The sequence below is a fragment of the Eupeodes corollae genome, chromosome 1, assembly GCF_945859685.1.
Source record: "Eupeodes corollae chromosome 1, idEupCoro1.1, whole genome shotgun sequence".
Lineage (NCBI taxonomy): Eukaryota > Metazoa > Arthropoda > Insecta > Diptera > Syrphidae > Eupeodes > Eupeodes corollae.
The window spans coordinates 183,937,375-183,964,621 of NC_079147.1; the positions used below are offsets into that span (position 1 = coordinate 183,937,375).

The following is a 27,247-nucleotide window of genomic DNA, read 5'->3' on the forward strand; positions in this document are numbered from 1 at the left end:
AATGGGAATTACCATGCTTTCTACTATGCACAACCCAATATTACTATCTGCGAACTGGATATCCCAACACCCGACCTTAGCTTGAAACTACTGAGTAAAATGAGAAATAAGATGGCATTCCGATTGAATTCTACAAGAATAGTACGGAACCGTTTAAAAATCATCTTCTGGCATATTTACAAATTGCCATTCCTAATAATTTCACGTAAATTCTTAATGTTTTATTTCAACTTTCTCTTCTCTGAATGGTTTAAAACAACATCAGGTGTCCCCCAAGGGTGTATATTAAGCCCGATGTTATTCGCCTTGTTTATTGATGACGTTTGTGATTCACTTCCGGGTAGAATACTCTTTGCCGGTACACAAATTAAAGTTTTGCTCTACGTCGACGATTTAGTTTTACTGGCTGACAATCCATCTACCCTTCTACTGCAAATCAACAAACTTAATATATTTTTTGAATCTTGGAGTCTCTGCGTTAATACTAACAAGACAAAATCTATGATTTTTGAACCGCGTCAGAGAAAAAGACTCGCAGAAGAAAACTGGTCCCTAAACAACGCGGCTATTGAGGTCGTTCAATATTTCAAATATCTTGGAGTTTTGCTGTCTAACAAACTTAATGTTATGTTACACGTGAAAGAAATAAGTAACGAAGCTAAAGTTGATCCAAACTTGATGTGACCTAAGTTTAACTCTAACCAAAAAATCAGTCTTAAATCCAAATATCGTGTTTTTCAAGCAACTATTAACTGCTGCTTATGCTATTTAAAACTGGACGAGTTTGAAGCCGTGCAAAGGTATTTGTTCTAACGCGTGTTCAGATTGCATTCTTCAACGCCCAATTATGCTATATATGTAGAGTCTAGTATAACATATCTTTACATTACAAACCTTAAAACCAACTCAGACTTCATATTGAAAGTTATGAGGAGGGATGAAAGAAGCCTTCACAAATGCACTATGACAAGGCTTATCTTCAGTGAACATTTTTCAAGAACCTCAACAACATTATCAATAAATGTGTTAGAAACCTCAACTTCCAAATAACATAGCAGGCTAATTATTTCAGTAACGAGTTCTCTTCTAAGGCTTTAGTTCATATTAAGAGCTCTAGTCGAAATACTGAATCTTATCTCCAAGAGATTCGACGGTTGTATTTCGAACTGAGTTTTCTTCCCCCAACTCGGCTCTATAAAATCCTTAATGGAGATTTTGCAAACATACTCTAAATTACCGCAATAACTATACAAACAGTTCTTGCAATTGAAGGTTCAAACAAAGTTTCCTAATTACAATTTTGTGTTTCAAATCATGTAAAAATTGATATATTTTTCATTTTAAAATCATCTCAAAATTTTTGAATTCGCACTTGAAGCTTTAACAAACCATTGTTTCTTTTTTTATATAATTTGTTGAACATTTATGTTTATTATTTGAATTTTAACTTCTTTACATTCAAATTGTGTTTTTGTTATGAAATGTCGATCAGGCAGACGGCAGAATTGTCATGGCCATATTCTTAAAGAAAAACATTTGTTAATAATTTATATCTTAAAATAAAGAATCTATCTATCTACTAGAGTATTTTATTAATAATCAAGTAAAACTTAAAAGTCACAAAAACTACTTCTTATATACCTAGTTTAATTGTTTTAAAATACTTCAAGTCAATCAAGAAATCACCCTGTGTTTTCTACCAACAACAAAAGCATACATATCATTTCAAAAACCAGAATAAACGCTTGAAAATAAAATCAAAACAAATACACAACACAATTTTTCGCTAGGCTAGTACTAGCACGATTATATACCGTTGAGCGTTTATGTGGGATAGATAATTTTCTTGTTTCCATTTCCACATTTTTGTATTTTATTTTTTTGTTTTTTTTCGAAAATTCACCAAAATAAAATTAACTTCATTCAACATTTTATTTAGTCTGTTGAATATATTCAATCTGCTAAGACTGATTTTATTTAGAATATATTAATACTCGCTCTCAAAGACCTATCTATCTACATTTTATTTATTTATTTGTTTAATATAAACAGAATAGTATCACAAGTTTTAATAGATTTGTTTGTTTGTTTTAATATTTAATTTATAACAATCAAGGTAAGTCAACAAAATAATCGAAAGATAGTTTAAAGTTTATTGTACCTCTTTTGATGATATGTGGAAGTTCAAGGCTAATAAAGCGGTGAATTCGTGAGTTCTAGTTTTTTTTGTTATCTAAATAGACACAAAAGTATAAAGATAGATATTTAAAGTTACCATATGTCTAAGAATTGTATATCAATGATACATTTTTGGGTCTAGTCTAGAGGCTGTAAAGCAGTCCAGTTAATGTTTTTATTATAATCATCTTCACTTGAAGATGAACCTTGCACAATGTACAACATAAAGGAGACAAGGTCCAAGATTCTTCCGAGTAAATCAACTTGAGAAAGACAACACTGATAAGAGCAACAATTTTATTATTTTTTGGCGAAAGGTTAAGAAACAGGGCCTCTGTTGTTTTGGGTTATCAGCTCGTTAGCTACAGCCATATAGACTTAGACAAGTGAAATTTAAAAATATTTATTTGAAAAGGGTAAACTTGTTTAATTTTAACTTAAAGAATTCATAAGATTTTCGAGTCAAAATCAGCAAAACCTCACAATTAAATTGACTTAATGTTTTATAGCCTCAAAAAATAAAATATTGTAAATTTGTTTATGCGTAAGAAAGCTAAATACAAGCTATATTTTACGACCAAAGGCAAACTACCATAAAATAAAACACTTTTGGAAATATGAATAAAAAAACAAATGTAGAATAAAACATAAATAAATACAAATTAAATAAAAAACAAATTAATATAAGATTTAAGCAAGTGGTTCACGTACTAATGGTATACACTGTTTTCTTAATAATATTCTTACTCATGCTAAAATCAAAGAGGTTTGACTTAAAATTTAAATATTTTAAAAATTCGAGTCAATAGCTCATGAATTCCAAAATTAGTGCGGTCTTTGGAAAACATGCATTAATTGTACTTGGGATGCGTACTTATGATGGGAGCGAACCAAAGTGTTATAAAAGGCGAGAGTAACATAAAGACTCTAAAATTCTTTACTTCGTGTTTAACAAATCCAAACATCTAGTTGGATCCGTGAAGTCGAGATTAGAATTAAAAAGGACTCCAAAATCTTTTAAACTATGAACGCGATGTAGAGATTGATGCTATATTTTATAATCGATCAAACTAGGAGTAAGTTTTTTAGAGAAAGTCATTGCCTGACATTTAATTCCATTCCATTATTTTGGCATCAAATAACAAAACTTTTAAAAAAATAGATGAAAATGTTACTGTATCGTACACAAAGAAGTATACCATTGATGGCTAAGATAAAGAGTAGGGGTCCTACATGACTACCCTGGGAAAGTCCTGATTTGGCAATGAAAGGGTTGGAGAAAAAACTTTAACTTGATAAACTTGAGGAAACTTAATTTAATTCAGCTTAAATGTAATAATATCATGAGAAAGTTGGTCAAAAGCTTTATAATAATCAGTATTAGTTCAGTCAAGTACTTGGTCGAGTTCTGGTTTATTTGAAAACTTATGCAAATATGTAAGTAGATTAGTAATTGTTTAACGTTTTCGTATAAATTCAAGTTGTTGATTGAGAATACAGGACAGTTTAGAGATTATCCTCTAATTTTTTATTTCAGACTTGTTACTCTTCTTGAGGACTGGTGTAATAAATGCCTTCTTTCATATGGTAGAATGGTGCAGTGAAATAACTGGACAGCCATCAATTTCCTTAAAGTATTATTTAAGTTTAAGTCAAACTTAAGAGAACTTTGCATATTAATAAGATATTCGTCATATAAATAATTGGAAAGAGTTTTGAATTATTTAATGGGTGTTACATATTGGAAAAGGATTAAGGACTTTTTATTTACAGTAAAGAAACAAAATTTATCATTTAAACTCCATACAAAAACAAAAGATAGTTAAGAAAAAAAAGTTCCAAGTTTGAAATTAAAGATATCTAAAAAATTAAATAGCACCTTGGTTTTATTTTGCTTTAAGAGAATGCAGTTGACTAAACAAAGTCACTTATGTTGTCTAAACCTGACTATTGACAAAATGATTGTTTTGATAGATCAAAATCAAAAATCAAATCAAAAAAGATTTTTTTTTGCCTTTTAAAAAAACCCATTAAAGAAGTTAACTGGTTAAAGTTCAAACAAGCAGTCGAAGGACTAAGTGACTTAAGAAAATTACAAAGGTATAGGAATAAAAAACACAGGGAAGAAAGTAATTTCTTACAAACATCAGTCACTAATAAAAAAAACAACTGTACCGATATTGGGCTTGTAGAAAAATACAACCTTCTGTGAATGCAATCTTCTACGAATGCAATCACTATAAATCATTTATTGAATTTAACTTAAGGATTGCATTCATTGAATTAACCTAAATATTGGGAGTTCAAATTTTGCAATCACAAACAATTTGACCTAAAAAAGACTGATATCATTTTTTCAATCATTTGTCGTTTGCAACCAATTGATTGCAATCATTTGAGACTTCATGCATTCTTTACATTTTGTTTGAGTTCAATTTTTTTATTTTATTTCATTTTATTTAAACTTTTCTCATTTATTTTATAAAAATTTTAAGCGAAACAACAAAAAAAAACATTTATAGAGTAAATTAAAATAACTTTATAATTTGCGAATCTTTATCATTTTAATTAATTACAATTTTTTTTAATTAAATAACAATTGAAAGACATACTTTTTATTCTTATACCTTGTAACAATAACATTTATTTAAATTAAATGAAACATGCCTTTAGTTTTTTTAATTAAGTAAACGGTTTCAAAAAAAAATGCACCTGATCACCGTATTTATGGAGAGCAAACTATTCTAAAGTGGCCCAAACACGTTGCACACGATGTCAGACTTCAAGCATCAGACATCAAAATTGTGTTGTGAAAATTCACTCGAGGTTTCAAAAGAATGAAAAGACTGCAAGTAAGGGATATTATTTTAAAAGAATATAGACTTCAATACAAAATACTAAGCCTTCAAAAGAATGCTTGGAGTTTCAAATAGTTACAATCGATTAATTGCAGTCAAATGAAACAAATGTTGTTTAAAAAGAAAACAAAAATAGACTCTAAACACTAAATAGATGAGTGTATAGAGTGTGCCATCAACTTTTGTTTAAATCATAGGTTATTTTGAAAATGACGGGTTTTTCCAACGCCCGAAATCTCGACAGAAAGTCAGTATCATACCACTGCGGAAGTTTATGATTCGCTTAATTCTTAAACAACTTTTAAAGATTTAAAATTAAAAAAAAAAATTCTGGCGAAAATGAAGCCAGAATACAACAACGTGCATGATATTTGTATGTAAGTGTTTGCAAAAAGTCTGTGAGACAGAGAGGTTATAAACAAGGTCGTGAAATTCAATACACGAACATCAACTCGGCATCGATCTCAACACATCGAACACCCCTGTCTGAAGATATCGGATTATTCGCTTACAAGGTCCAATCTGCTGAGAAATTGAAGACGAGCAACCATCCGCTAATTTATGGCTCCGGTGTTTGAGCCACACATCCGAAGCCATAATCGATATTTTGCCCAACAAATTACCAAATCGTGTTTTTCAGCCGTCTTGTCGATTTCAAAGACTTGCCTTGAAGATGGGATTTCTCACCTTTCTATGTGGAAGTCATGATATTTTGCCAACGATTCAGAAATGACTTAAGCTCAAAATGTGACAGAAAGAAACCTTTAACAAGGGCTTGGAAAATTGGAGCGCGCTACTGAGAGGCCAGTCGTATTTCATAACTAATAAGAATTATTGCTCTCACTAATAAAGCCATAACTTATTTTAATTTGTTTATTTTATAACATTTTTAACAAGAAATTTTCATTAGGCGTACATTTTTACCATTCCTACCAAATTATGATATAATTTGGCAATAAAACTTTATACGGGACACTTGGGCGTACACGCAATACTGACTGTTCAGAAATCAAATTTATCGTATTATTAGTCGCATTCACAATCCTAGTGGCTACGTAGTCAAGGGATTCTGATTGGCTAAATTAACTACAAAAGCAGTTGAAATTAAAATTAAAGTTTAAATTTCAAAAGACTTAAGCCTAGATCAATATTTTGCTGGATGTTTTGATGTTACCACCCGATAAAAACAAAAGCTATACTCAGGACCGGAATGAGGGGAGGGCAACCGGGCGGAAGCCACGGGGCCTCCTTAAACGGGGGCCCACAATAGAGACTTCGTAAGATATTCTCTGACCAGCATATCTTCCAATAAAGAGCAAAAAGACATCGTGAGGAATGAAGCAACACACCTTCTACAGAAGATGAGTGGTTTCGAAACCGCTTTGTTTGCAACATTTTGAAACGACATCTTGGAGCGGTTCAACGCTACAAACAAGATGTTGCAAGACCCAAAAATGATTCTTGAATCGGCAATGCGTGCACCAGAATCATTGAAATCATTCGTGAAATCCAAACGAAATGATTTTGATAAATACGAGGAAGCAGCCAAAAAAATATCCCATACTGATGAATATGTACAATCACGCACCCGCACCAGAACGAGATATGTGAGGTTGAATCCGCTCGATTACGGGAAAGCACAAGACGCAAATCTGTTTCCCGAAGAAAAAATACAAAGTATCCCCCTTCATCCTAGTGAGTGACCAGCTATCCGTTTCTCTTACTGAAAGACTGCATGCCTATGAAGCTGTACGTTCGAGATTCGGATTCCTGAATCACATGGAGAAGATGGATGCTGAAAATTTGCACGCTGTATCCGGATGATTTAGTCTTGGTAATGAGTTGGTTCAATTCGTGTCTTTGATTGAATCATACAAAAAGGGAAAGGAATATGCAACAGATCAATTGCCAGAAGTATTTTACTACCAAATTCTCGAAAACCAAAATTTCAGAGCTACATTCCCAAACCTCGAAATTGCAGTACAATATACCTTAAACCTGTTTCTAACATAACAAAACAGTTTAAATAGACTGGGATTTTAAATATGACTATGAATATTTTAATTGATTTGAATTGATTAAGTTGGCAAATTCAATTACCAAAAACATTGCATTTTAATCATTTAAACCAGCAAATCAGTTTTTTTTCTTGTCATTGCACGCTTAATTTTGAGAGTAACTGTATACATTTTCTTATCTATTAGCGAATTTAACATTAAACTACTAAACTTGACCACTTAAATTCGAAACAAATCCATTCGATTGAGTACAAGGTCATTTCTTTAGGCAAACAGTATCAGGTTGGGCGCAAATGGTTTATAAGAACTCGATAAGCCGTTTTTAGTGATTAAAATAAGATAATGTAAACGAATTAATGTATGTACTTTAACAGTATTTAAGGATCCCCCATATTCGAAGTTTTCATACTAAATAAAGAACTGAAAGTTTATACATATTAGAATTTAAAAAAATGTATTATTTATTTCAAGCAAGTCCTAAACTAGGAAGACTAACAAATTTCGGAGAAGTCCTGATATATGACCATTGAGTTTTTCTATTAAATACAAATAAATTTAACACCTATGTGACTCTTCTGCCTTAAGTCACTGGCCAAACTTCAGCAGTTGTATATCATTCTAGGAAGTCGCTTTTAAAACTTTTAATAATAATGAAATAAAAACAAGAATAGCGTCAGTAAAAATTTAAAATTACGAAAAAGCAACATGCAGATATTTCGACACTCACTTTTCCTTATGTCTATGCATGCATACAAAATTAAAAAACTTACCCAATTTGTATTCGCAGTTCTTGTTCTTGATTGATGAATATAATTATTAGAACTTTATATAGTTTTTTTTTTTAAATAGAGTTGTTAATAGTCCACCTGTTGTTTACAAAAATTTAAAATATCGACTTGCAGTTAGTTGCCGAAGTTTCACAACTCACCTTAATTCTTTATCATATCTCTGGCTAGTTGATTGCATTTAAAGAAGCACAAAAATCAATATCATAATCAGTCAAGTTAGAGTGAATGAGTTAATAATGCTCTGAAGTCTGCTTATAAACTGTTATCCGAACTTCTTGGCGTGAATTATTTTTGTATTTGCCTTCGTTTTGAAAACTGCTATTCTTAGTTAATTTAGTAGTTTTAATATTTATATTGATTTATAACTAATTTTAATCTGTGTTCGTTGTTTAATAGGCAACAAGATGACGGATTCTTCGACTAGTAAGTGCTTCAAATAAGCCTTTTGCTATCTTTCAAATGTTATTAATATGTCTGCAATTTTAGAATGTTTTAATGATTTTTGTTTTCCTTTCTAACCAAATGTTCTTACCTGTGTGTAGATGTACATAGTTTAACACTTTTTAAGAGTAACCTTTGATATGGATTCTGAAAATTCAGTCACTGCGACTTTTTGTTTAATTGTTTTACTAAATACTTGAAAGTTGTTTTGTTTCTTTGCTGTTTGCTAATTGTATTCTAATGTTTTGTTTTTCTTTTATAGACGGCGAAATGTCTCAACGAGGACCTGTATTCGACTCCAATTGCATGACTCTCACCCGATTTGTTCTAAAGGAACAGAGAAAATTCAAACATGCCACCGGGGATCTCTCCCAGTTGCTGAATTGCATTCAAACATCAATCAAAGCCATAGCTTCGGCAGTTCGTAAAGCGGGCATTGCCAAATTACATGGAATCGCCGGCGATGTCAATGTTCAGGGAGAGGAACAAAAGAAACTTGATGTTTTGTCTAATGAATTATTCATCAATATGTTAAAGTCATCGTACACCACGTGTCTAATGGTGTCCGAGGAGAATGAGAGCGTGATTGAGGTTGAGACTGAAAAACAAGGCAAATACATTGTGACATTCGATCCACTGGATGGTTCGTCGAACATCGATTGCTTGGTATCGATTGGATCGATATTTGCTATTTTTAGGAAGCAAAGCGAAGGTGCTCCGACCATCGCCGATGCTCTGCAGCCGGGAAATAAAATTGTAGCTGCTGGTTATGCCCTCTATGGATCGGCGACTGCCATCGTTCTCAGTTTGGGCAATGGAGTTAATTGCTTCACTTATGATCCAGCAATTGGGGAATTCATCCTCACCGAGGCCAATATGCAAGTGCCCGAAAAAGGCAAGATCTATTCTATTAATGAAGGCTACAGTTCAACTTGGGAACAAGGTGTTCGTGATTATGTTGAAGCGAAGAAAGATCCCACTAAAGGAACACCCTATGGAGCTCGTTATGTTGGCAGTATGGTAGCCGATGTTCATAGGACCATCAAGTATGGTGGCATCTTCTTGTATCCCGCTACAAAAAGCTCACCAAATGGTAAACTTCGTCTGCTTTATGAGTGCAATCCAATGGCTTACTTAATAACTCAGGCTGGAGGTTTGGCGAGCAATGGAAAAATTAACATACTCGATGTGGTTCCAAAACAGATTCACGAAAGACAACCGATTTTCTTGGGTTCGAAGAAAGATGTTGAAGAGGTGCTAAGTTATCTTAATAAATAAATTGTTTTTCTTTTTATTCTTTTCTAATGTTTTTTCTTTGAATTAAATTTATTATTTTGTTTCAATAAGAATTCGCTTTGTGTTTTGGTAAGAATGTAAAATTATCAGGCACCGGGCCTAAAAACATTTCACTAATTTTTATCCAATCTGAAGAATTGGATGAGGACAAGAGTGTTTCCATATCATCGCGGCCATAGTATTTTTGTGGTCTTTGGTTGATTTTTTGTGGTGGATGTTCAATTAAGCCCGCAGGGATGTAACGATAGAGGAATGATTGCCATTCGAGTAGGAATCGACGGGTATTCTCAACACCTTTGGTATCTGAGCCCCAATGCTCAAGGCCATAGTGAACATATTTCTTAACTAAATCCAAGCGTTCACTGCTCGTAGGGTCCCAGGTTTTTTGCTCTTTGATTTCTTTGAAGATCCAAGGTTTGATTAGGGCACCACGACCAATCATCACTGATGAGACATGCGGGGCAAGTTTCTTTAAGAGAAAAGAAGAAGAAATTATCGTAAATAAGAATAAGGTACAGATTTTTTTTTTGGGGAATTTACCATTTTTTCATTATAATCCTCAAAGCTAAGAATATCTCCATTGCCTATAACGGCCATGTGTTTGGCCTTTGATGCACATTCTTCAATGTACTCCCAGTTGGCGTTCTTTGTATACCGTTGCTCCCTTGATCGTCCATGTAGCTACAAAGAAAAACAAAGAGAAATATAATTGATAGTCAAATAGTACCTGATGCATTCTTCATTGTGAAAACTGGATTCAATAAGGTTCATCTTAAATTTAAGGTCAATGTAATTAAAAACAGACAATCACACACTTCAACTATCTTAAAACCTCAATTAATCTTACTAAACGTTCCTTTAATTTATAATGAATAGAAATTGATTCTCCTAGGTTAGGTTAGCCGTCAGTTTTGTCCGTTTTTCAAAGATGTCAATCGGCATACTCCCATGGGTAAGGAGAGGTTAACGCCCTAGTATTTGGACTTTACCCTCACAAGTTAGACCATCCATCACCCAGGATGTAATCCTGGGACGAACATAAAAATAAATATATAAATAAGGTGGCGCAAAAACGTACAACTCTTAACTATTCGTGTGTTCCTGTACGCGAGTAATTTCAGGGATGGAGGGGACCTTTAATTTGTATGCCGAATCCGAACGGCTAAAATTCCTCACAAGAGGCAGTAACCGTGAAAAAAGCTTTTAATTGGCAGAGGCAGATTTTACATTACGGCTAGATCATCTTGCATTTTCGGAGAAAACCTGAACACTTTGCAGCATTTTTAACAATATCAAATATGTGACCACTCCATAAGAGATGGTTTTTGATGGATGTACCTAGACAATACCAGTGTTTTTTTTTTTTGACATTCTATGAACAGTGTAGTGGAAAATTCCTAAGAAAACCCATCGGCAGTAGCCAGATTTTTGTATTTAAAAATTGGTACAACTTTAAGAAGACGAATAGAAGAAATGTTTGTGAAAATCAAAAGTTAAAATTAACTTCAGCAAAAAAACTAATAAAATGGACAATTTACAAGAAGAAATGGTAAGAAAACATTTAGGAATTGAGATTTTATACAAAAAAGTTCATTTAACAATTGCAGCTTTGACATAAAATAAATACTTTCAGAAGGGGGTTTGTTCGTAGACAACTATAATTACATGAGGTGTTGAAGAGGGCTTTAAGCTCGCCTCAATTCTTTCTCAAATATACGTGAATGGAGTTGAAATGTGCTTGATTCGACTCGATTTCGGTTGGGGATAGGAGTCGAGTCAAACTTTGTGAAGAAACACCTGTGTGCAGGATTTGGTTCCACAGATAATGCACTACGGTCTGTTTATTTGCATGTTTGTGTACAAAAAATAAAAATTTGATTTAATCAAATTAAAACAAAATGCACATGGAGCTTGTAGGATATTCTAATATTGTACTGAACTATTCAGTTCTTTATTGTTTAACACGGATCAAATTATCTCACTTGCACTTCATAAGAAACACCGAAACAACATTTGCATCAGAGAAAAAAACCAAACGAGAGAATCAACTTCGACCAACTTGCATTAACTCCATATGGAAAAAATGTGGGGACAAATACTTATGCAAGAAGATGTGCATACTCCCCACCTTTGAAAAATGGCGACCACCTTTAAAAAATGGCGGATGAAGTCAGCTGTTCAGAGGTGTTCAAAAAAAATTCAAAATTGTGGATGAACAACTTTTTGGTACTGTCATTGTGTTCGTTTGGGAGTAATAACATTCGAAAATGAAGTGAAATTAATTACTCTTCTAAATTACGTATTTTGAGAAATATTAGTTAGTTATTCGAAGCCGGTTTTAACCATTATAAATAAATTAGGTGGTCCAACAGTCCAAACTCTGAAAGCACTGCAACTATTATTTTTTTTATTATTAGTTGCGTTTATGCGTTAAATTTTCACTCAGACCTTTGAAAAATGCAAAAAAAACTCAGATTTGTTTCAGTTTTTACAGTTTATCGACTTAAATTTGTCGATGCGACAATTGCAGGAACATTGAAAACGAGAGTTACAGAATGTAAACATGGATCATGAAAATAAAACAACCCAGGAACATTTAAAACATTTTTATATACTCGTCTTTTTTTTAATTCCATTCCTTGCACAAAAGTAAAAATATCTGTATTCTCGGTAGGTCAGTGGTAATTATTAGTAATTATTATCGCAGCCAAATTTCATAATCATTTTTTTGGTGTATAACAAAGCTGAAAAAGTAATACATTACAAATAAATGTTACGTTAACACTAAGTGCCAGAAAATATTGATTGATACCGCAATTGCAGGAGATATGCATATTTTATATAAATATTCCCGGTAAACTGTAGAACTTTATTATTTCCGCCTTTTATAATTTAATGTAGTATATTTTAGATAATAAAGTAGTTAAGTTATTAGTTAAGGTATTGCTATTGAAATAAACATAACATACATTTACCAAAAAACTTGTACTCGTTCATAAATACAAATAAAGTCTAATCTAAGAAACCTTAACCTTGTTACACTCTTTCTGAACACATCTTTTCTAGTATTGGTTGTTAATGCCATCTATGTGTAACTCAGAGAAAGAGAAGGGAAAAACAAGTTCAACACGATCTACCGTTATAAAGTTTACCGCAATTTATTGACAAACGAACACTTTAGAATTAATTTGTAAAAACGTTTTTGAGTAAATGTGTTGAATCAAAAAATTAAATATTAAAGAAATTGTTTTGCTTTCTAATTCGGCGAGAAATGTCAAATGTCTCAATATTTCAACTGAAGCTTTTTTTCTCTCTCCGAGGTGAAAACATGTATACACCGATACGAATTCAACACGTTATAAAAAATGAGAGTAAGAGGTTTCGAAGGGACGGAGACGAGGAAATTTGACTCTCTCGATTAGTTTTTCTCTCTGATTTTCATTTTAGAAAGTGCTGTCAAACTTAAGGCCCAACTATAATAGGCATAAGCTAGCATATGCGCGCATAAGTAAACGTGCGAATACAAAGAATCTCAATACGAGTGAACATATACCGCGTTTACAAGGGGAATTGAATCCGAATTGAATCAGGATTTAGCGCCGTATAGACCTGGATCGGATCGAAATAGGATTACTCGATCCAATCCCACTGCAAGAGGTGAATCGAATCGAAAATTTGTTTGTAAACCCGAATCGGGGAATCGAGTTATTGGTGTGTGAGGTTTTGCTTGTGTGCGTGCGATAAGTTTTTTTCCTCTTGTTTGTTCTAAGCAAAAATAGTCCATTTAAATGGAGCATTTTTGGTTCTAAGCTGAATTTAATTTGGCGCTCGTCTTTGTGTTTAGAGCATTGTTCCAAAATTTTAAGTTTATTTAAAAGTAGCAGTACGCACACAAATAAAACTGAAATGTCATTTCGATTCCATTTGAATTCGATTCCTCGATTCAGTGCCACCATATACCTGGATCGAAATCTCAATTCGATTCGATTCGATTCCTCGATCTCGTCTTGTAACCAGGGTAATAATGGAGTCTAGCTCCGTTACCGTTTCGTTCAATTTTTCTCAGCTTCGTTAACTTAAGCACACTTAAGCAAGAGCGATCCCAGTCGCTCGCCGCATAAGTAAAATCTGACATGTAGATACGTGAGCAAAATTGCATTATGGCTATGCAGTAATTTTACAAACTTAAGTGAATTTTCGTTGGGTTTTATGCCTATTATAGTTGGGCCTTTAATTTTTTTAAATATTCTTGTGCGGTGGAGACACCAAAAAGATTTATTCAATTTAAACCTTTGGTGGTAGTACCCGTGGTAAGTGCGTTGGACTGTCATGCGAGAGGTCTTTGGTTCGATTCCTGCCTGTGCCACCAAAAGTTATATTCTCCAAAAGTAATTCTTGTCTTGAAGAAGTGCTTTCTCAAATTAGCCGCTCGGATTCGGCATATAAACTGTAGGTCCCGTCCATACCTACAATTACTCGCACACAGGAATGGTTGAGAGTTATAAGTCACTAGGCCCTGGTGCTCTAGGGACTGTTGAGCCACCTAATTTATTTATTTTAAACCTTTGGTGGAAATATAGAAAAACTAAATTATCCTTTCTATTGTTTTCTCTTGCAAAATAAGACCAGTTAGTCCATTTTCATTAACAAAACTAAATTATATCAACAGTAACAGATTGATTTTTTTTCCTCAATGGAAAATACATGATTCCAAATGCACAACTACTCAACGAACACAGCCATCGAGATACAAATGCAATACCAACCGTATCAACATTTAAGAACCCGTATAAATGTCAACTGTTTCGTGAGATAAACTATTAGATCACCAGTTTACTCATACGAAAGTCATACTGCCTGCTTTTGTGAACCTTTCTTTCGTTAAGATATTTCCTGAAGTGAGATAAGCGTTTCTATGACGTTGGAAGAAGGGACGCAATTGCAATTGGAAGATATCGAGAGAAGGATTCGCCTTTTTTAGGGATCTTTCACTCGATAAAGTAGGAATACCTCTGGAGAACAATAGGAGGGATACTATTGAGCGGATTTCTGAATGTCAAGGTCTTTAATAACTGGCTGCTGTATGTGAAAAATATTTAAACTTAAAATTTGTACTTACAGTAACTGCACTGCCACCCCATTCCTCGACTTTTGGCAACAATTCGTGGGCCACGCTCTTATCCGCATACACTCCAGTTCTCATCTTCACTGTGAACGGCGTTGCACCTAACAAAGTCGAACAACTCCTCACAATTGCTTCGAGTATGTTACTCCGTCTCATCAAAGCACTTCCTCCCCCTTGTTGGTAAATCAAATCAATCGGACAACCAATATTCAAATCAACATAATCAACTTTTGAATTCTCTTGAAGCAATTGCGCAGCTTGTGAAATCAAAAATGGATTATTGCCACAAAGCTGAACACCAAAGATATCTTCACTCTCATGTCGTTTTGTAAGTGCCCATTCTTGTGTGAGTCCCTTGACTAAGGGAACAACACACGCCATCTCACCACAGGTGATATCGGCTCCGAATTCTTTGCAAATTCTTCGAAATGGAAGGTTTCCAACGGTAGTTAGAGGACTTAGAATCAACTTGTTAAAGAAATCAACATTTTTCTTGGATGCTGGTGCATCACGTCCAGCTGTATCCTCATCAACCACTGAGCCAAAAGGTTTTTGGATTGCATTTGATTCTTTTTCCTTGCCTTCTTGAATCACATTCTCTTCTTCATTGAACACTTTTTCGTCTTTCGGAATCTCAGTTTCAAGATCATTGATTTCCACATCTTCTTCTTTAAACACTTTTTCATCTGGCAGAATTTCATTTTCTTCTTCCTCTGGGTTCCTCTTTTCATCTTGTTTGTTATTACTGAGTTTATTTTTCTGTGCATCTTTTCGTCGATCACACTCTTGAAGAATTTTCTTACTCTTCGAGAAGTCATAAGCCCGTTTACGAAGCTTCACCTGGAGCTCTAATCAAAACCATTACCAAAATGTTTTCACAAAATCCTCTTGTCACTTACCTGTTGAAATTCCATTGCAAGTCAATGATTGTCCATTTTCATTATAGAAATCCGCCTTGATGTTATTTCGATTGTCATCCAAATGAGCACTAGCGAACCTACAAGTCACCCCACGGGCACAGAAGCCCTTGACATTGAAGACATGACAAGTGTCTCCAATGTCTTTTGGCTTTGATTCTAGATATTTGTCTATATCGTGGACATATCGACAATTTGGATGAGAACACTTATTTTCTGTTGGTCCATTTATCAAAGAATTACACAAATGCAAAGTTCGATCTTCTTTGTAAATTGGGCGATGCTGGAAGTATGAGTTTCTCGCTTATTACTTTTGCCTATTGGATTCTGTTACATTCTACTAGACCCTACCCTACCTTATTCTGACCACGTTTACGATCTTTCTTTCCACCGCCACCATGATCCCATTTCTTGGACTTGTTGGATTCTTCAACTTCTGTGGCTGTCTCTTCCAACAATCTCTTGTTGGCGCCTTTTTCTGTGTCTCCTTCTGCAGAAGTTTTGATTTGCACATCAGGAATGAGATATCTTGGATAAGAACTTGCTCTATTAGTTTTCCTTAAATTATTATTAACTTACTGCGGTTTAATATAACAAATTCCAGGATCCATCTTTTACAAATTTACTTTGATATCAAAAGACGAAGCAATACAAAAATCCAAATAGAAAAATGTAGTCTGTCTTATAAGTGACTAGATTAGACCGACTGACCGACTCGCGATTGGCGATTTAACAGCTGTAATTCAATGACAGTTGAACACGTGACTTCAAAAGGAAAACAAAGCAACAAAAATGCAGCTGCAACAGTTTAAAGGCAGGCACAGAATGGAGCGTCAATTTAAAGATTTCCAGTCTTACTTAAAAACGCTGTATAGAGCCTACATAAAGTTAAGTAATCTCTATAATGCCTCTAAACGCAAAAATGCTATTTATAAAACTTATGCAAGGTTGAATAGTCCCATAATAAGCTAAACGCGTTTTGAGGTTGAATAGAGAATACATAAGGAAATTATTGTTGTTATTATTTCGTAAATGTCATTTTTATTTCTCTCCATTATTTAAATTTAAAAGAAAACAATAATGCCTTTCCAGTTTAGCTCATTTATTAACGATTTTAATAATTTAAATCGCGTTTTACCAACTCCGAGAAGTCGGAAAGTTTATAAAAAAGGTTCAACCCAATGAGCCTCAAAAACGAAGAATTTAAAAAAAATATAGATTTTCAAAAAAGAACATCGTTTTTGTTTTCGATTCCATTTTTGCACAACACAAATTTCTATATTTTGTTTGTTATGACAAACAGCTGATTTGATAGACAGATAAATGGAATAGATTTCTCCATTTTGGTACTTTTTTGACATAAGCATTGTATAACTAAAATGTATAGCAGAATTTTTATAAATGAGAATTTTCGCAATGTTACATAGAGCGTACATTAATCCTCATGCATTATATAACTATTCATCTGTTTAGCGAATTCTAATTAATAAGACTGTTCTTTTATAAGTCCATTTAACAAGATGATCTGGGTCCCACAACTGACATCACATTCAACAAACAATAATTTCTTAGGTAAAAAGGGGTGTTTTTTTGACATGCGGCTAACAATCCGCCAATAATTTTATAGAAGTTTCTCTATTTGACAGCTGTCACTTGATTTATGCTCAGCTTGTTATGACAATTCCTAATGAATAGACCATTGATTTTAATACATACCTAGATGATCTTCAAATGTAAATGATGTAAAAAATGATTATAGCTTTGTATATATATTTGAATAGTACTATCATGGAACACAAAATTTTGTTACGGAAGGCGAGCCATGGGTGCGCTGTCTGTACTAAAATTAAGTGTGTAATCTAAGAGAGACCGGAAATATTGGAATAAATAAAATAAATTACTCAAATGGAAACAAAAATCATTCCAACGTTACCTGAGATTTTTGTATTCATACCTATCAATGTATAGAAAGTATGCATATACAAAACATTTAACTGTATGTGTTTTAGATTTTTTAGCAGAAAATTGTATCCATTTGATTATGGATTTTCTATTTTTGTGAAATCTGAAAATTTAAAAGCAACGCTTTCAAATTTAAAATGCGATACAATGCTTCGTTGCTATATTTTGAATTTTTCCATTTCTAATTTTTTTAAATTTGTATTTCTGATTGTAAAGTGGGTAGTGGGCGGGTATGTAGAAAAGTAAGTATTAATGATGGTAGGTTAGTATGTATTAAGCAGAATTCTAAGGATTTAACACGGAGCTCCACAAGAGTAAAATCCCATCCAACTTCTCTTCCGCAATCTTATCCGCAATCCAGTTTTTTTATGTCTTTCCAAGAGTAACCTCAAACTTCACATTTGACACAACGATTAATCTATTGTTTACTTTTATGTTGATTTACCTTTTGTGTCGGTAGTTGTTGTTTTTTACGAAATAAAATTAAAATAAATTATATAAAAGAAATGCCTTTGAGTAGTTGTAAACAAAAATACAAAAAATATGTAGCTATGACCGAACTCGTACCCGTGGCATGATGGTTAGTGCTTTGGACTGTCATGCAAGGGTCTTGGGTTCAACACCTGCCTGTGGCACCCTAATTTTAAAAAGATAATTTTGCGGGTACTGCCTCTTGCGAGGAATTGACAAATCCTTCAAGAGTAATTTTTGTCATGAAAAAGTCCTTCCTCAAACTAGCCGTTCGGATTCGGCCCAAAATTGTAGGTCCCTACCATTCCTGACAATAGTATTAGCACACATTAATGGTTGGGAGTTGTAAGTCACTAGGCCCTGGTTCCCAACGGACTGTTGCGCCTCCCAATTTATTTTATATTTATAACGAACTCGACGACAATTTAAACGAAGTGAAATTTTAATTTCAAAATGACTACGGAAAATTGACGCTCACCACTACATACAACACAAACGTCAAATTTGATGACAGGATTTTGATCCGCTCGAAAAATCCAAACTACGATGACCGGATCATGGATTGGATGTTGAATTGTTGGTCTCTATTGGATTATCTGATGACAGGCCGATAGTCCTGTCATCTGAAATGTTCAATGGATACCCCAAGTAAGTCGTTTTGTCATTGCCATTAAGCTAGACTTAAAGGGCCAACGCGTTAATTCTTTGACGTCATAAACAAATTTAAACTTTCTGTGTCAACGCACTGTCAATATTCACAGCGTCAATACTAATCCTTAATAATACTTGACCTTCTAATAGCAAGAAAGCTTCTAGCGAATAATTTTTTAAATTAACATTTTAAACCAAATAAGTAACACAATTTATAAGAACCTTCAATCAAACCCCCTCACCCTCATTTTGGTTGTTTCAAAAAACAGAAAAATGGCTAAAAATAGTGTAATTGCTTTTCGCGTTTTTAGTAAAAAGGGCATTAAAATCTCCAAACCTCCATTGATATTTCCAGATTTCCCCTGATTTCTCTAAATCTACCTTGAAATCTTCAGACCTTGATTTTTCTAGACCTCCATTGACATCTTAGACCTCCCTTGATTTTTCTGGACCTCTCTTGATGTTTCCAAACCTACCTTGATTTTTCTAAAACTCCCTTGAAATCTCCAAACCTCAGTTGATTTTGATAGAACTCTCTTGAAATATCCAGACCTCCCTTGAAATTTATTTCCAATATTTCCAGACCTCACTTGATTTTCTAGACCTCCCTTGATATTGCCAGTAATCCATTGAAATATCCAGACCTCCCATGATATTTCCAGAACTCCCTTGAAATTTGCAGACCTCCCTTGAAATCTACAGACCTCCCTTGATATTTCCAAACCTACCTTGATTTTTCTAAACCTCCCTTGAAATCTCCAAACCTCTCTTGATTTTACTAGACCTCACTTGAAATCTCAAGACCCCCCTTGATTTTTGTAGACCTCCCTTGAAATTTCCAGACCTCCCTTGAAATCTCCAGACCCCCCTAGAAATTTCCAGACCTCCCTTGAATTTTCCAGATCTCTCTTGACATCTACAGAACTCCCTTGATATTTCCAGACCTCCCTTGATTTTTCTAGACCTCACTTGAAATCTCCAGACCTCAATTGATTTGTCTAGACCTCCCGTGACATCACCAGACCTCCCTTGAAATCTCCAGACCTCCCTTGAAATCTCCAGACCTCCCTTGATTTTTCCAGACCTCTCTTGACATCTACAGAACTCCCTTGATATTTCCAGACCTCTCTTGATTTTTCTAGACCTCATTTGACATCTACAGAACTCCCTTGATATTTCCAGACCTCTCTTGATTTTTCTAGACCTCACTTGAAATCTCCAGACCTCCCTTGAAAACTCCAGACCTCCCTTGAAATTTCCAGACCTCCCTTGAAATCTCCAGACCTCCCTTGATTTTGCTAGACCTCATTTGAAATCTCCAAACCTCCCTTGATATGTCTAGACCTCCCTTGACATCCCCAGACCTCCCTTGAAATCTCCAGACCTCCCATGATATTTCCAGAACTCCCTTGAAATTTCCAGACCTCTCTTGACATCTACGGAAATCCCTTGATATTTCCAGACCTCCCTTGATTTTTCTAGAAATCACTTGAAATCTCCAGACCTCCCTTGAAATCTCCAGACCACCCTTGAAATTTCCAGACCTCCCTTGAAATCTCCAGACCTCCCATGATATTTCCAGACCTCCCTTGAATTTTCCAGACCTCTCTTGACATCTACAGAACTCCCTTGATATTTCTAGACCTCCCTTGATTTTTCTAGATCTCACTTGAAAGTTCCAGATCTCCCATGATATTTCCAGAATTCCCTTGATTATACTAGACCTCCCTTAAAATCTATAGACCTCCCATGATATTTCCAGACCTCCCTTGAAATTTCCAAACCTCCCTTGAAATCTACAGGCCTCCCTTGATTTGTTTAGACCTCCCTTGACATCTCCAGACGTCCCTTGAAATTTCCAGACCTCCCATGATATTTCCAGAATTCCCTTGATTATTCTAGACCTCCCTTGAAATCTATAGACCTCCCTTGAAATCTCCAGACCTCCCTTGAAATCTCCAGACCTCCCTTGAAATCTTCAGACTTCCCATTATATTTCCAGACCTCCCTTGAAATTTCCAGACCTCCCTTAAAATCTCCAGACCTCCCTTGAAATCGTTAGACCTCCCTTGAAATCTCCAGACCTCCCATGATATTTCCAGAATTCCCTTGATTTTTGTATACCTAATTGAAATCTCCAGACCTCCCAGGATATTTCCAGACCTCCCTTGAATTTTCTATTGACATCTCTAGACCTCCCTTGAAATCTCCAGACCTCCCTTGATATTTCCAAACCTTCCTTGTTTTTCTAGACCTCTCTGGCAATCTCCAGACCTCCAAACAAATTTTACCAAAACAATATTTTCTGTGGGATAAAATGTTTTTAATGTTTGAAAAGATATTTGAGTTGAAAGTAAATTTTTACCAAGTTTTATTATTGTTTTTTTTGCACAAAAACTGTCAATTCGATTTTTCTCATAATTTTACCAGATGTCAAAAACATTATTTTTCGTTGCATACAATTATTTTGGAGATGAAATCATTTTTTGTTCGTAAAATATACGAGGAGACAGATTTTTTTTCAGGTTTTTCGATTTATAAAAAAAACCGTTAATTGGATTTTTTCCAAAAATATACTTGTTTGGTATTTCGTTACAATAAATTATGTAATACAATATATTATATAAAATTTAGTTCGTAAGATATTTAGGATTGACCAACATTTTCTTGAGAGCCGTTTCTGGATCTTACTGCCTTATTTTAAATTTAAATTTATTTGAAATCGATATCTCTTCTGGTTCTTGAGCTATGGACGACGAGAAAACGTCACGAACGTACGGAGGTACGGCCATACACACGGATGACATCTTTCTAAAAATCATTCATTTCCACTCTAGGGACCTTGAAACGTCCAGAAATGTCAAAATTTTCAATTCAATATATCGGATTTTTTTTAATAATCTAGAAATGTATTATTTTATATTGTAATTCTCGCTCATTTTTACCCCCACCCCAATACATTCCACAGCAAAAACATGTGGAACTAACTATTTAGGAAGTCGATGAAAAGATGTCAAGCTTAACGTTCCTCTTCATGACAGTACAATTGAAATATAATATACAAAGGTTGATACCTTTTAATTATAATTTTTTTCTTCAAACTCACAAAATACAAATCTATCATACAAGTGTGACGGGAGCCCTAAGTTTTTGATAACTCATGTTCGTGCAGTTTTGTTTTGAATTGTCATTCGTAAAAGAAATCTAAAATCAAAACAAAAAGTGTTGACATTTCATTTAGAAACATCTGATTTGCTCGCCGGATTTCTTCATCCAGATTCTAAACGAAAATCCTTGATCCCATAACAACTTTATTATGGTGAAACTCTTTAGTTTCCTCTTAAAAACACCCAAAAAGGTAAATTCCTTAAAATTTCCTTATTACTTAATTCATTATTGCTTCTTTATGTCCATTTTTGTAGGCTATTCGTGCTCACCTACGCGGTACCTTCATTGACAGCCTCCGGCTTACAGTGCATGGTGGACATGGTGGCAATGGTGTTCCCAAATACGGTGGCATTGGCGGACAAGGTGGGTGTGTGTATTTCATAGCCAAAGAGGGAGTAACACTTAAAGGTCTCTCCCGGATGCTACGAGACAAAAAGATAAAAGCCAGTTCGGGTGAGGATAGCAGTAAGATAAGAATCCTAGGACGCCGAGGGATGGATGAAAAAATCGAAGTCCCCGTTGGTGTTCAAATTATTGACGATAATGGCAAAGTGATTGCTGATTTGAATGAAGAAGGATCTACTTGTGTTGCAGCTGGTGGTGGAATGGGTGGATGTACTGGAACTGGGTTCATTGGAAAACCGGGACAACAAAGAGCTGTTAATTTGGATTTGAAACTTATCGCGGATGTGGGATTGGTAGGTTTTCCCAATGCCGGCAAGAGTACACTGTTAAAGGCAATATCCAATGCCAAACCAAAGATTGCATCATATCCTTGTAAGATCGTCTTTTCAAAATAATGTCTTCTATGTCTATTTCATTTGTGTGTATTTCAGTTACAACAATTCGTCCCCAAATCGGCATTGTGGAGTATCCAGACCTCCGAGCAATCTCCATTGCCGATCTTCCCGGTCTTATTGAAGGTGCTCATGCGAACTTCGGCATGGGTCATAAATTCCTCAAGCACATCGAACGCACACGTCTTCTCCTCATGATAGTTGACATTTTTGGCTTCCAACTAAGTCCGACGCATAAGAAACGAAGCTTCCTAGATAATATCTATGCCCTCAACAAGGAACTTGAACTCTATGATGAGACCCTCCTCCAGAAGCCATGTGTTTTACTTGTCAACAAAATGGATATGGATGGTGCAATCGAATCACTCAAAAACTACGAACCACATATTGCTGATTTGCAGCGAGGCCTTGAAGAATGTCCCGAAGAGATTCGTCCTACGAAACTCATCAATTTCGAAAGAGTCATCCCGATTTCGGCAATTAATTCAGCTCGTATAAATCAAGTCAAAGTGAATTTACGTGAGGTCTTAGATGAGCTAGCTGAACGGGAATTGCCACTGGACGAGGTACGAGAAGATCTGCAAAGAAAACTCGGCGAAAAAGGTCCTCGCGTAACGTGAAGAGGGTATTTGTTTGAACTTCAAATAAAGAAAAAGTAAATGTTAGGACTTTAAGAAATATCAATCATTTTTCTGTTTTACTTTCCTTTCCTTTCCTATCTGTTTTATTGTCTTTGAAAGAGAAAACATGAAAATATTTATATATATGTATATAAAAACGATGCAATACTTTATTTTGGAACAATATCTCACTTAGCAACTAATTAAAGGCATACCTAAAATTTCTACAATAGGTAAAGAAAAAAATAGGTAAGAAACAAAATTTCACTTAAATTAAATAAGAAAAAGAAAACAACATTCATTCATTCAAACTCTTCTTCTACGTTTGTGGGAAAATGGTAATATTTTCACTTTTAATCGTCGCCGATTGTTGTTTAGAGACTTTCTTGTTAGTCTGTATAGTTTGATCCTTTCGAAAGTAATTATGATCCAAAATGTATGAATCCAAAGGGGGTTTTTCAGCTTTTGCTAATCTCGCATTGTAAATTGGTTGCGGTTCAAAAATGACGTTGCCTTTTATGACTCGCACTCGAGGGCCAACTGCACGTGCATTCAATTCAACACGGCCACATGTCTCTGGACGTACGGATCGGTGTGTTTTGAGACCGGAAATGCATGAGAAGAATTGTTCACAGCCATAACATTTGTAACGTTTCATATCAATGTGACGTGATAGATGGGCAATCAGAGTTTCTCGATGGGTGAAGCATTGACCACAAACCTGTGAAATGAAAAGGAGATGATTAGTTAAAAATTGTAGAAAAAATCTGGTTGATGAAAATGTGTGTAGAAGCAAAATAAGAACAGGCCAACAAAATAGATTTGAAGTGAAATTTTTGGTTTGAGTGGGAAATATTGAGCTTAACAAATAATATCTCTAATTTCAAGAACGTACAAAATTGGTGTAAGGGTATTTTGATGAGAATTTTCAGAAGTACGGGTATTACGGTTGAATTGTTTGATTGGAGATGCGTGGCTATTTTTGCAGTGCTATTTCGACGTTGCTGGCGCTCATGTCATGACATACAAATGTCATGTATTGGGAACCTATCGTTTTGACAGCTGCCTTGTGAATTCCGATTAACCCTAAACCCGTGTATCGGGCATTCAGTGCCCAGTCCGCATTAGGTTGGAAACAACCAAAGGAAGTTTCTGGATGGTATCGGCGTATCTTGGGCATGACCACCTTGTCCCTCTCCCTGGAAAAACCCTGGAGAAAATCGTCGCTGAAGCGGAAAGACAAAGGATCCGCCTAATTATTGGGAGCGATGCTATCGCTCATCATACTGTATGGGGCAGTACGAATATCAACGACAGAGGTGAGTCTCTTTTTGATTATATTCTTGGTACTAACCTCTTAGTAAGTAATGTTGGTAATGAACCAACCTTCATAACTAAAACTCGAGAAGAAGTCTTAGACATAACTCTTATCTCAGATAGTATACACCATATGATCTTGGACTGGAAAGTATCCAAAGAACACTCGTTCTCTGATCATAGATATAACCAGTTCAATATAAATGTGGATGATAACCCGAGTCCATTGACTTTTCGAAACTGTGGGAAAACTGACTGGGCTTTATACAGGAACTCATTACAGAGTTTACTAGAACCTGGACTATCTAGTCCTTCCTCTAACGCTAACGAACTTGACAACAAAGTCAAAGACCTTACCTCAGCTATGAACAGATCGCTAGAAATTGCTTGTCCACTTATACACATAAGAGGAAAGAGGAAACCACAATGGTGGGCCTCAGAGCTTGACTCGCTCAGGAAGGAATGCAGGAAACTTTTCAATCGGGCCAAAGCTGCAAGACTAGCCTCTCATTGGGACTCCTACAAAGAATCCCTAAGAATCTACAAGAAGGCACTAAGGAAATCCAAGCGATCTTCTTGGCGATCCTTCTGTGGCATGATAGAAGAAACTTCTGAAGCCACTAGATTACGGAAAATTCTTTCGACTAATCCAGCTATGCCAAGCTGCTTGAAAAATACAGACGGCTCCTGGACAAATTCAAGTAATGAATCGCTGAACTTACTATTGGACATTCACTTTCCTGGTAGTTCTCTTACCGAAACTTGCAACAGTTTTACACGTTCAAGTTCAAATACAACATATCCACAAGGTCTGTTCACAAAGGATAAGCTACAATGGGCTCTCAACAGCTTCAAACCATTTAAAGCTGCAGGACCAGATGGTATAATACCAGTCGAATTACAAAAGGCTTCATATATAATTGCACCAATCCTTGAGGCAATTTTTACCAGCTGTCTTTACCTGGTCCATGTTTCCTCGGCATGGAGAGAAGTTAAAGTTGTTTTTATACCTAAAGCAGGTAAATGCTCCCAAGTCAATCCTAAAGATCTACGACCTATAAGTCTATCATCATTCCTTCTTAAGACCCTGGAAAGATTGATTGATATCCATTTAAGGGCACGTATCGATACAAGACTTCTGTCTTCGTCTTAAATCGGTGGAAACAGCGTTACACACTTTAGTACGCACCATCGAATATTCCCTCCATCATAAAGAGTTCAGTTTGGTTGCTTTCCTTGACATCGAAGGTGCCTTTAACAACGTGGGCACTTCTGCACTGACAACTATAAATGTAGAGAGTTCGCTTCGGGAGTTAATTCATCTAATGCTTACTAGCAGAATAATTAACTCAAAACTGGGCAACTCTGCTTGCAGACGATTCGTTAGTAGAGGGACACCGCAAGGACGACGTTGCTATAGCAGTTTCAGGAAAGCATCTTAATATCCTAAAAGAACTCTTACAAAATGCCTTAGACAGACTAATACTTTGGGCTGATCGGTGTGGACTGGGTGTTAACCCACACAAAACCTATCTGGTCTTATTTTCGAGGAGATACAAAATTCCATTTGTCAACCCTCCTTATATTAAAGGAATCCAATTAAAATTCTCAGACGAGGCCAAATACCTAGGTCTTGTCTTAGACAAAAAACTAAATTGGAAACGCAACGTACAGGAAAGAGTCTGTAGCTCTCTTTTCTTGCAAAAAAGCTATTGGTAATAAATGGGGTTTACAGCCCAGAATCACGCATTAGCTATACACATTGGTAATCAAACCGATTTTAACGTACGGTGTGGCAGTATGGTGGACTGCTTTAGAGAAAGGTATAAACAGGGATAAGTTAAATAAAGTCCAACGTTCAGCCTGCCTATGTATAAGCGGATCGCTTCGCACGACCCTGTCTGCAGCACTCGACACCTTACTCTACCTTACACCTCTTGACATATTAGGCAAACAAATAGCTGCAAGCTCGGCTATTCGCCTCAATGCTTCGTCGCAGTGGACTAACAACAACATTGGCCACTCCGTAATTATAAGGTACTTAGAATCAATTCCAAAGCACACAGACTACACCATCCCCCAACTACAATTCGACAGGAATTTCCAGATTTCTATACCTACCATATCTTTTTGGGAGGATAGGACATTCTAGGAGGATGAGTCAATCCATTTTTACACAGATGGCTCAAAAACCAAAGAAGGGGTTGGTGGTGGTGTGTACTCTGAACGACTGAAATTAAGTCTCTCATTCCGCCTTCCCAATCATTGTAGCGTGTTCCAGGCGGAACTTTTAGCGATTAAGGAAGTCTTGTCTTGGCTCAAAGAAAACGTGGTATCAACATCTGATATCCGTATTTTCTCCGACAGCCAGGCCGCTATCAAATCTCTGGACTCTGTCTCTACAAACTCTATAACAGTCCATAACTGTCGATCATCTCTAATGGAGATGGCGCAGCAGTTTAATATTCACCTATGCTGGGTGCCGGGCCATAGAGACATTCCAGGTAACTGTAACGCAGATGAACTCGCCAGAAACGGTACAGTACAGCCTATCCTACCACGTTTGGCAAGTACTGGCATACCAATCGCTACTTGTAAACTGCTACTAATGCACGACGCTGCGAGGAGGGCAGGCACCAG

The 27,247-nt window shown here is 35.4% G+C and overlaps 4 protein-coding genes across 5 annotated transcripts in view; 2 read left to right on the forward strand and 2 right to left on the reverse strand.

Moving 5' to 3' along the window:
* The first annotated feature begins 1,919 nt into the window (after positions 1 to 1,919).
* On the forward strand, positions 1,920 to 9,577 carry LOC129939727 (fructose-1,6-bisphosphatase 1). Of its 2 annotated transcripts, XM_056047842.1 has the most exons (3): positions 1,920 to 2,116; positions 8,239 to 8,265; positions 8,546 to 9,577. In XM_056047842.1, the coding sequence occupies exons 2-3, from the start codon at positions 8,247 to 8,249 to the stop codon at positions 9,559 to 9,561; spliced, it is 1,035 nt and encodes a 344-aa protein (XP_055903817.1). In that variant the 5' UTR covers positions 1,920 to 2,116; positions 8,239 to 8,246; the 3' UTR covers positions 9,562 to 9,577. The 2 variants fall into 2 exon arrangements, with proteins under 2 accessions (XP_055903817.1, XP_055903818.1); XM_056047843.1 differs by lacking the exon at positions 8,239 to 8,265 and having other exon boundaries at positions 1,921 to 2,116.
* Positions 9,546 to 16,342, reverse strand: LOC129939725 (tRNA-dihydrouridine(47) synthase [NAD(P)(+)]-like). The gene is made up of 6 exons (XM_056047841.1): positions 16,201 to 16,342; positions 15,978 to 16,149; positions 15,604 to 15,904; positions 14,699 to 15,552; positions 10,120 to 10,260; positions 9,546 to 10,048 (listed from the first exon to the last, which is right to left on the reverse strand). Exons 1-6 carry the CDS (start codon positions 16,230 to 16,232, stop codon positions 9,623 to 9,625), a joined length of 1,926 nt encoding a protein of 641 aa, XP_055903816.1. The 5' UTR covers positions 16,233 to 16,342; the 3' UTR covers positions 9,546 to 9,622.
* A 5,574-nt stretch (positions 16,343 to 21,916) lies between these two features.
* LOC129943432 (GTP-binding protein 10 homolog) lies at positions 21,917 to 23,354 on the forward strand. Its single transcript, XM_056052877.1, has 3 exons — positions 21,917 to 22,063; positions 22,128 to 22,650; positions 22,710 to 23,354. Exons 1-3 carry the CDS (start codon positions 22,022 to 22,024, stop codon positions 23,288 to 23,290), a joined length of 1,146 nt encoding a protein of 381 aa, XP_055908852.1. The 5' UTR covers positions 21,917 to 22,021; the 3' UTR covers positions 23,291 to 23,354.
* A 72-nt stretch (positions 23,355 to 23,426) lies between these two features.
* The window catches only part of LOC129943428 (uncharacterized), a 33,414-nt gene continuing 29,593 nt past the window's right edge, over positions 23,427 to 27,247 (reverse strand). The window contains exon 12 of the mRNA XM_056052864.1: positions 23,427 to 24,011. Within this exon, the coding sequence (XP_055908839.1) occupies positions 23,610 to 24,011 (402 nt within the window). The 3' untranslated portion in view covers positions 23,427 to 23,609. The remainder of the gene's footprint in view (positions 24,012 to 27,247) is intronic.

Bases quoted from the DNA above. Each gene is read 5' to 3' on its own strand.
- LOC129939725 (XM_056047841.1), bottom strand. From the start codon at position 16,232: ATGGATCCTGGAATTTGTTATATTAAACCGCA. The intron at 16,150-16,200 runs GTAAGTTAATAA...TTCTTATCCAAG, and splicing joins ATTTGTTATATTAAACCGCA to ATATCTCATTCCTGATGTGC. The intron at 10,261-14,698 runs GTAAGTACAAAT...TTTTCTTTGTAG, and splicing joins GGGGTGGCAGTGCAGTTACT to CTACATGGACGATCAAGGGA.
- LOC129943432 (XM_056052877.1), top strand. From the start codon at position 22,022: ATGGTGAAACTCTTTAGTTTCCTCTTAAAAACACCCAAAAAG. The intron at 22,064-22,127 runs GTAAATTCCTTA...CCATTTTTGTAG, and splicing joins TCTTAAAAACACCCAAAAAG to GCTATTCGTGCTCACCTACG. The intron at 22,651-22,709 runs GTAAGATCGTCT...TGTGTATTTCAG, and splicing joins AAAGATTGCATCATATCCTT to TTACAACAATTCGTCCCCAA.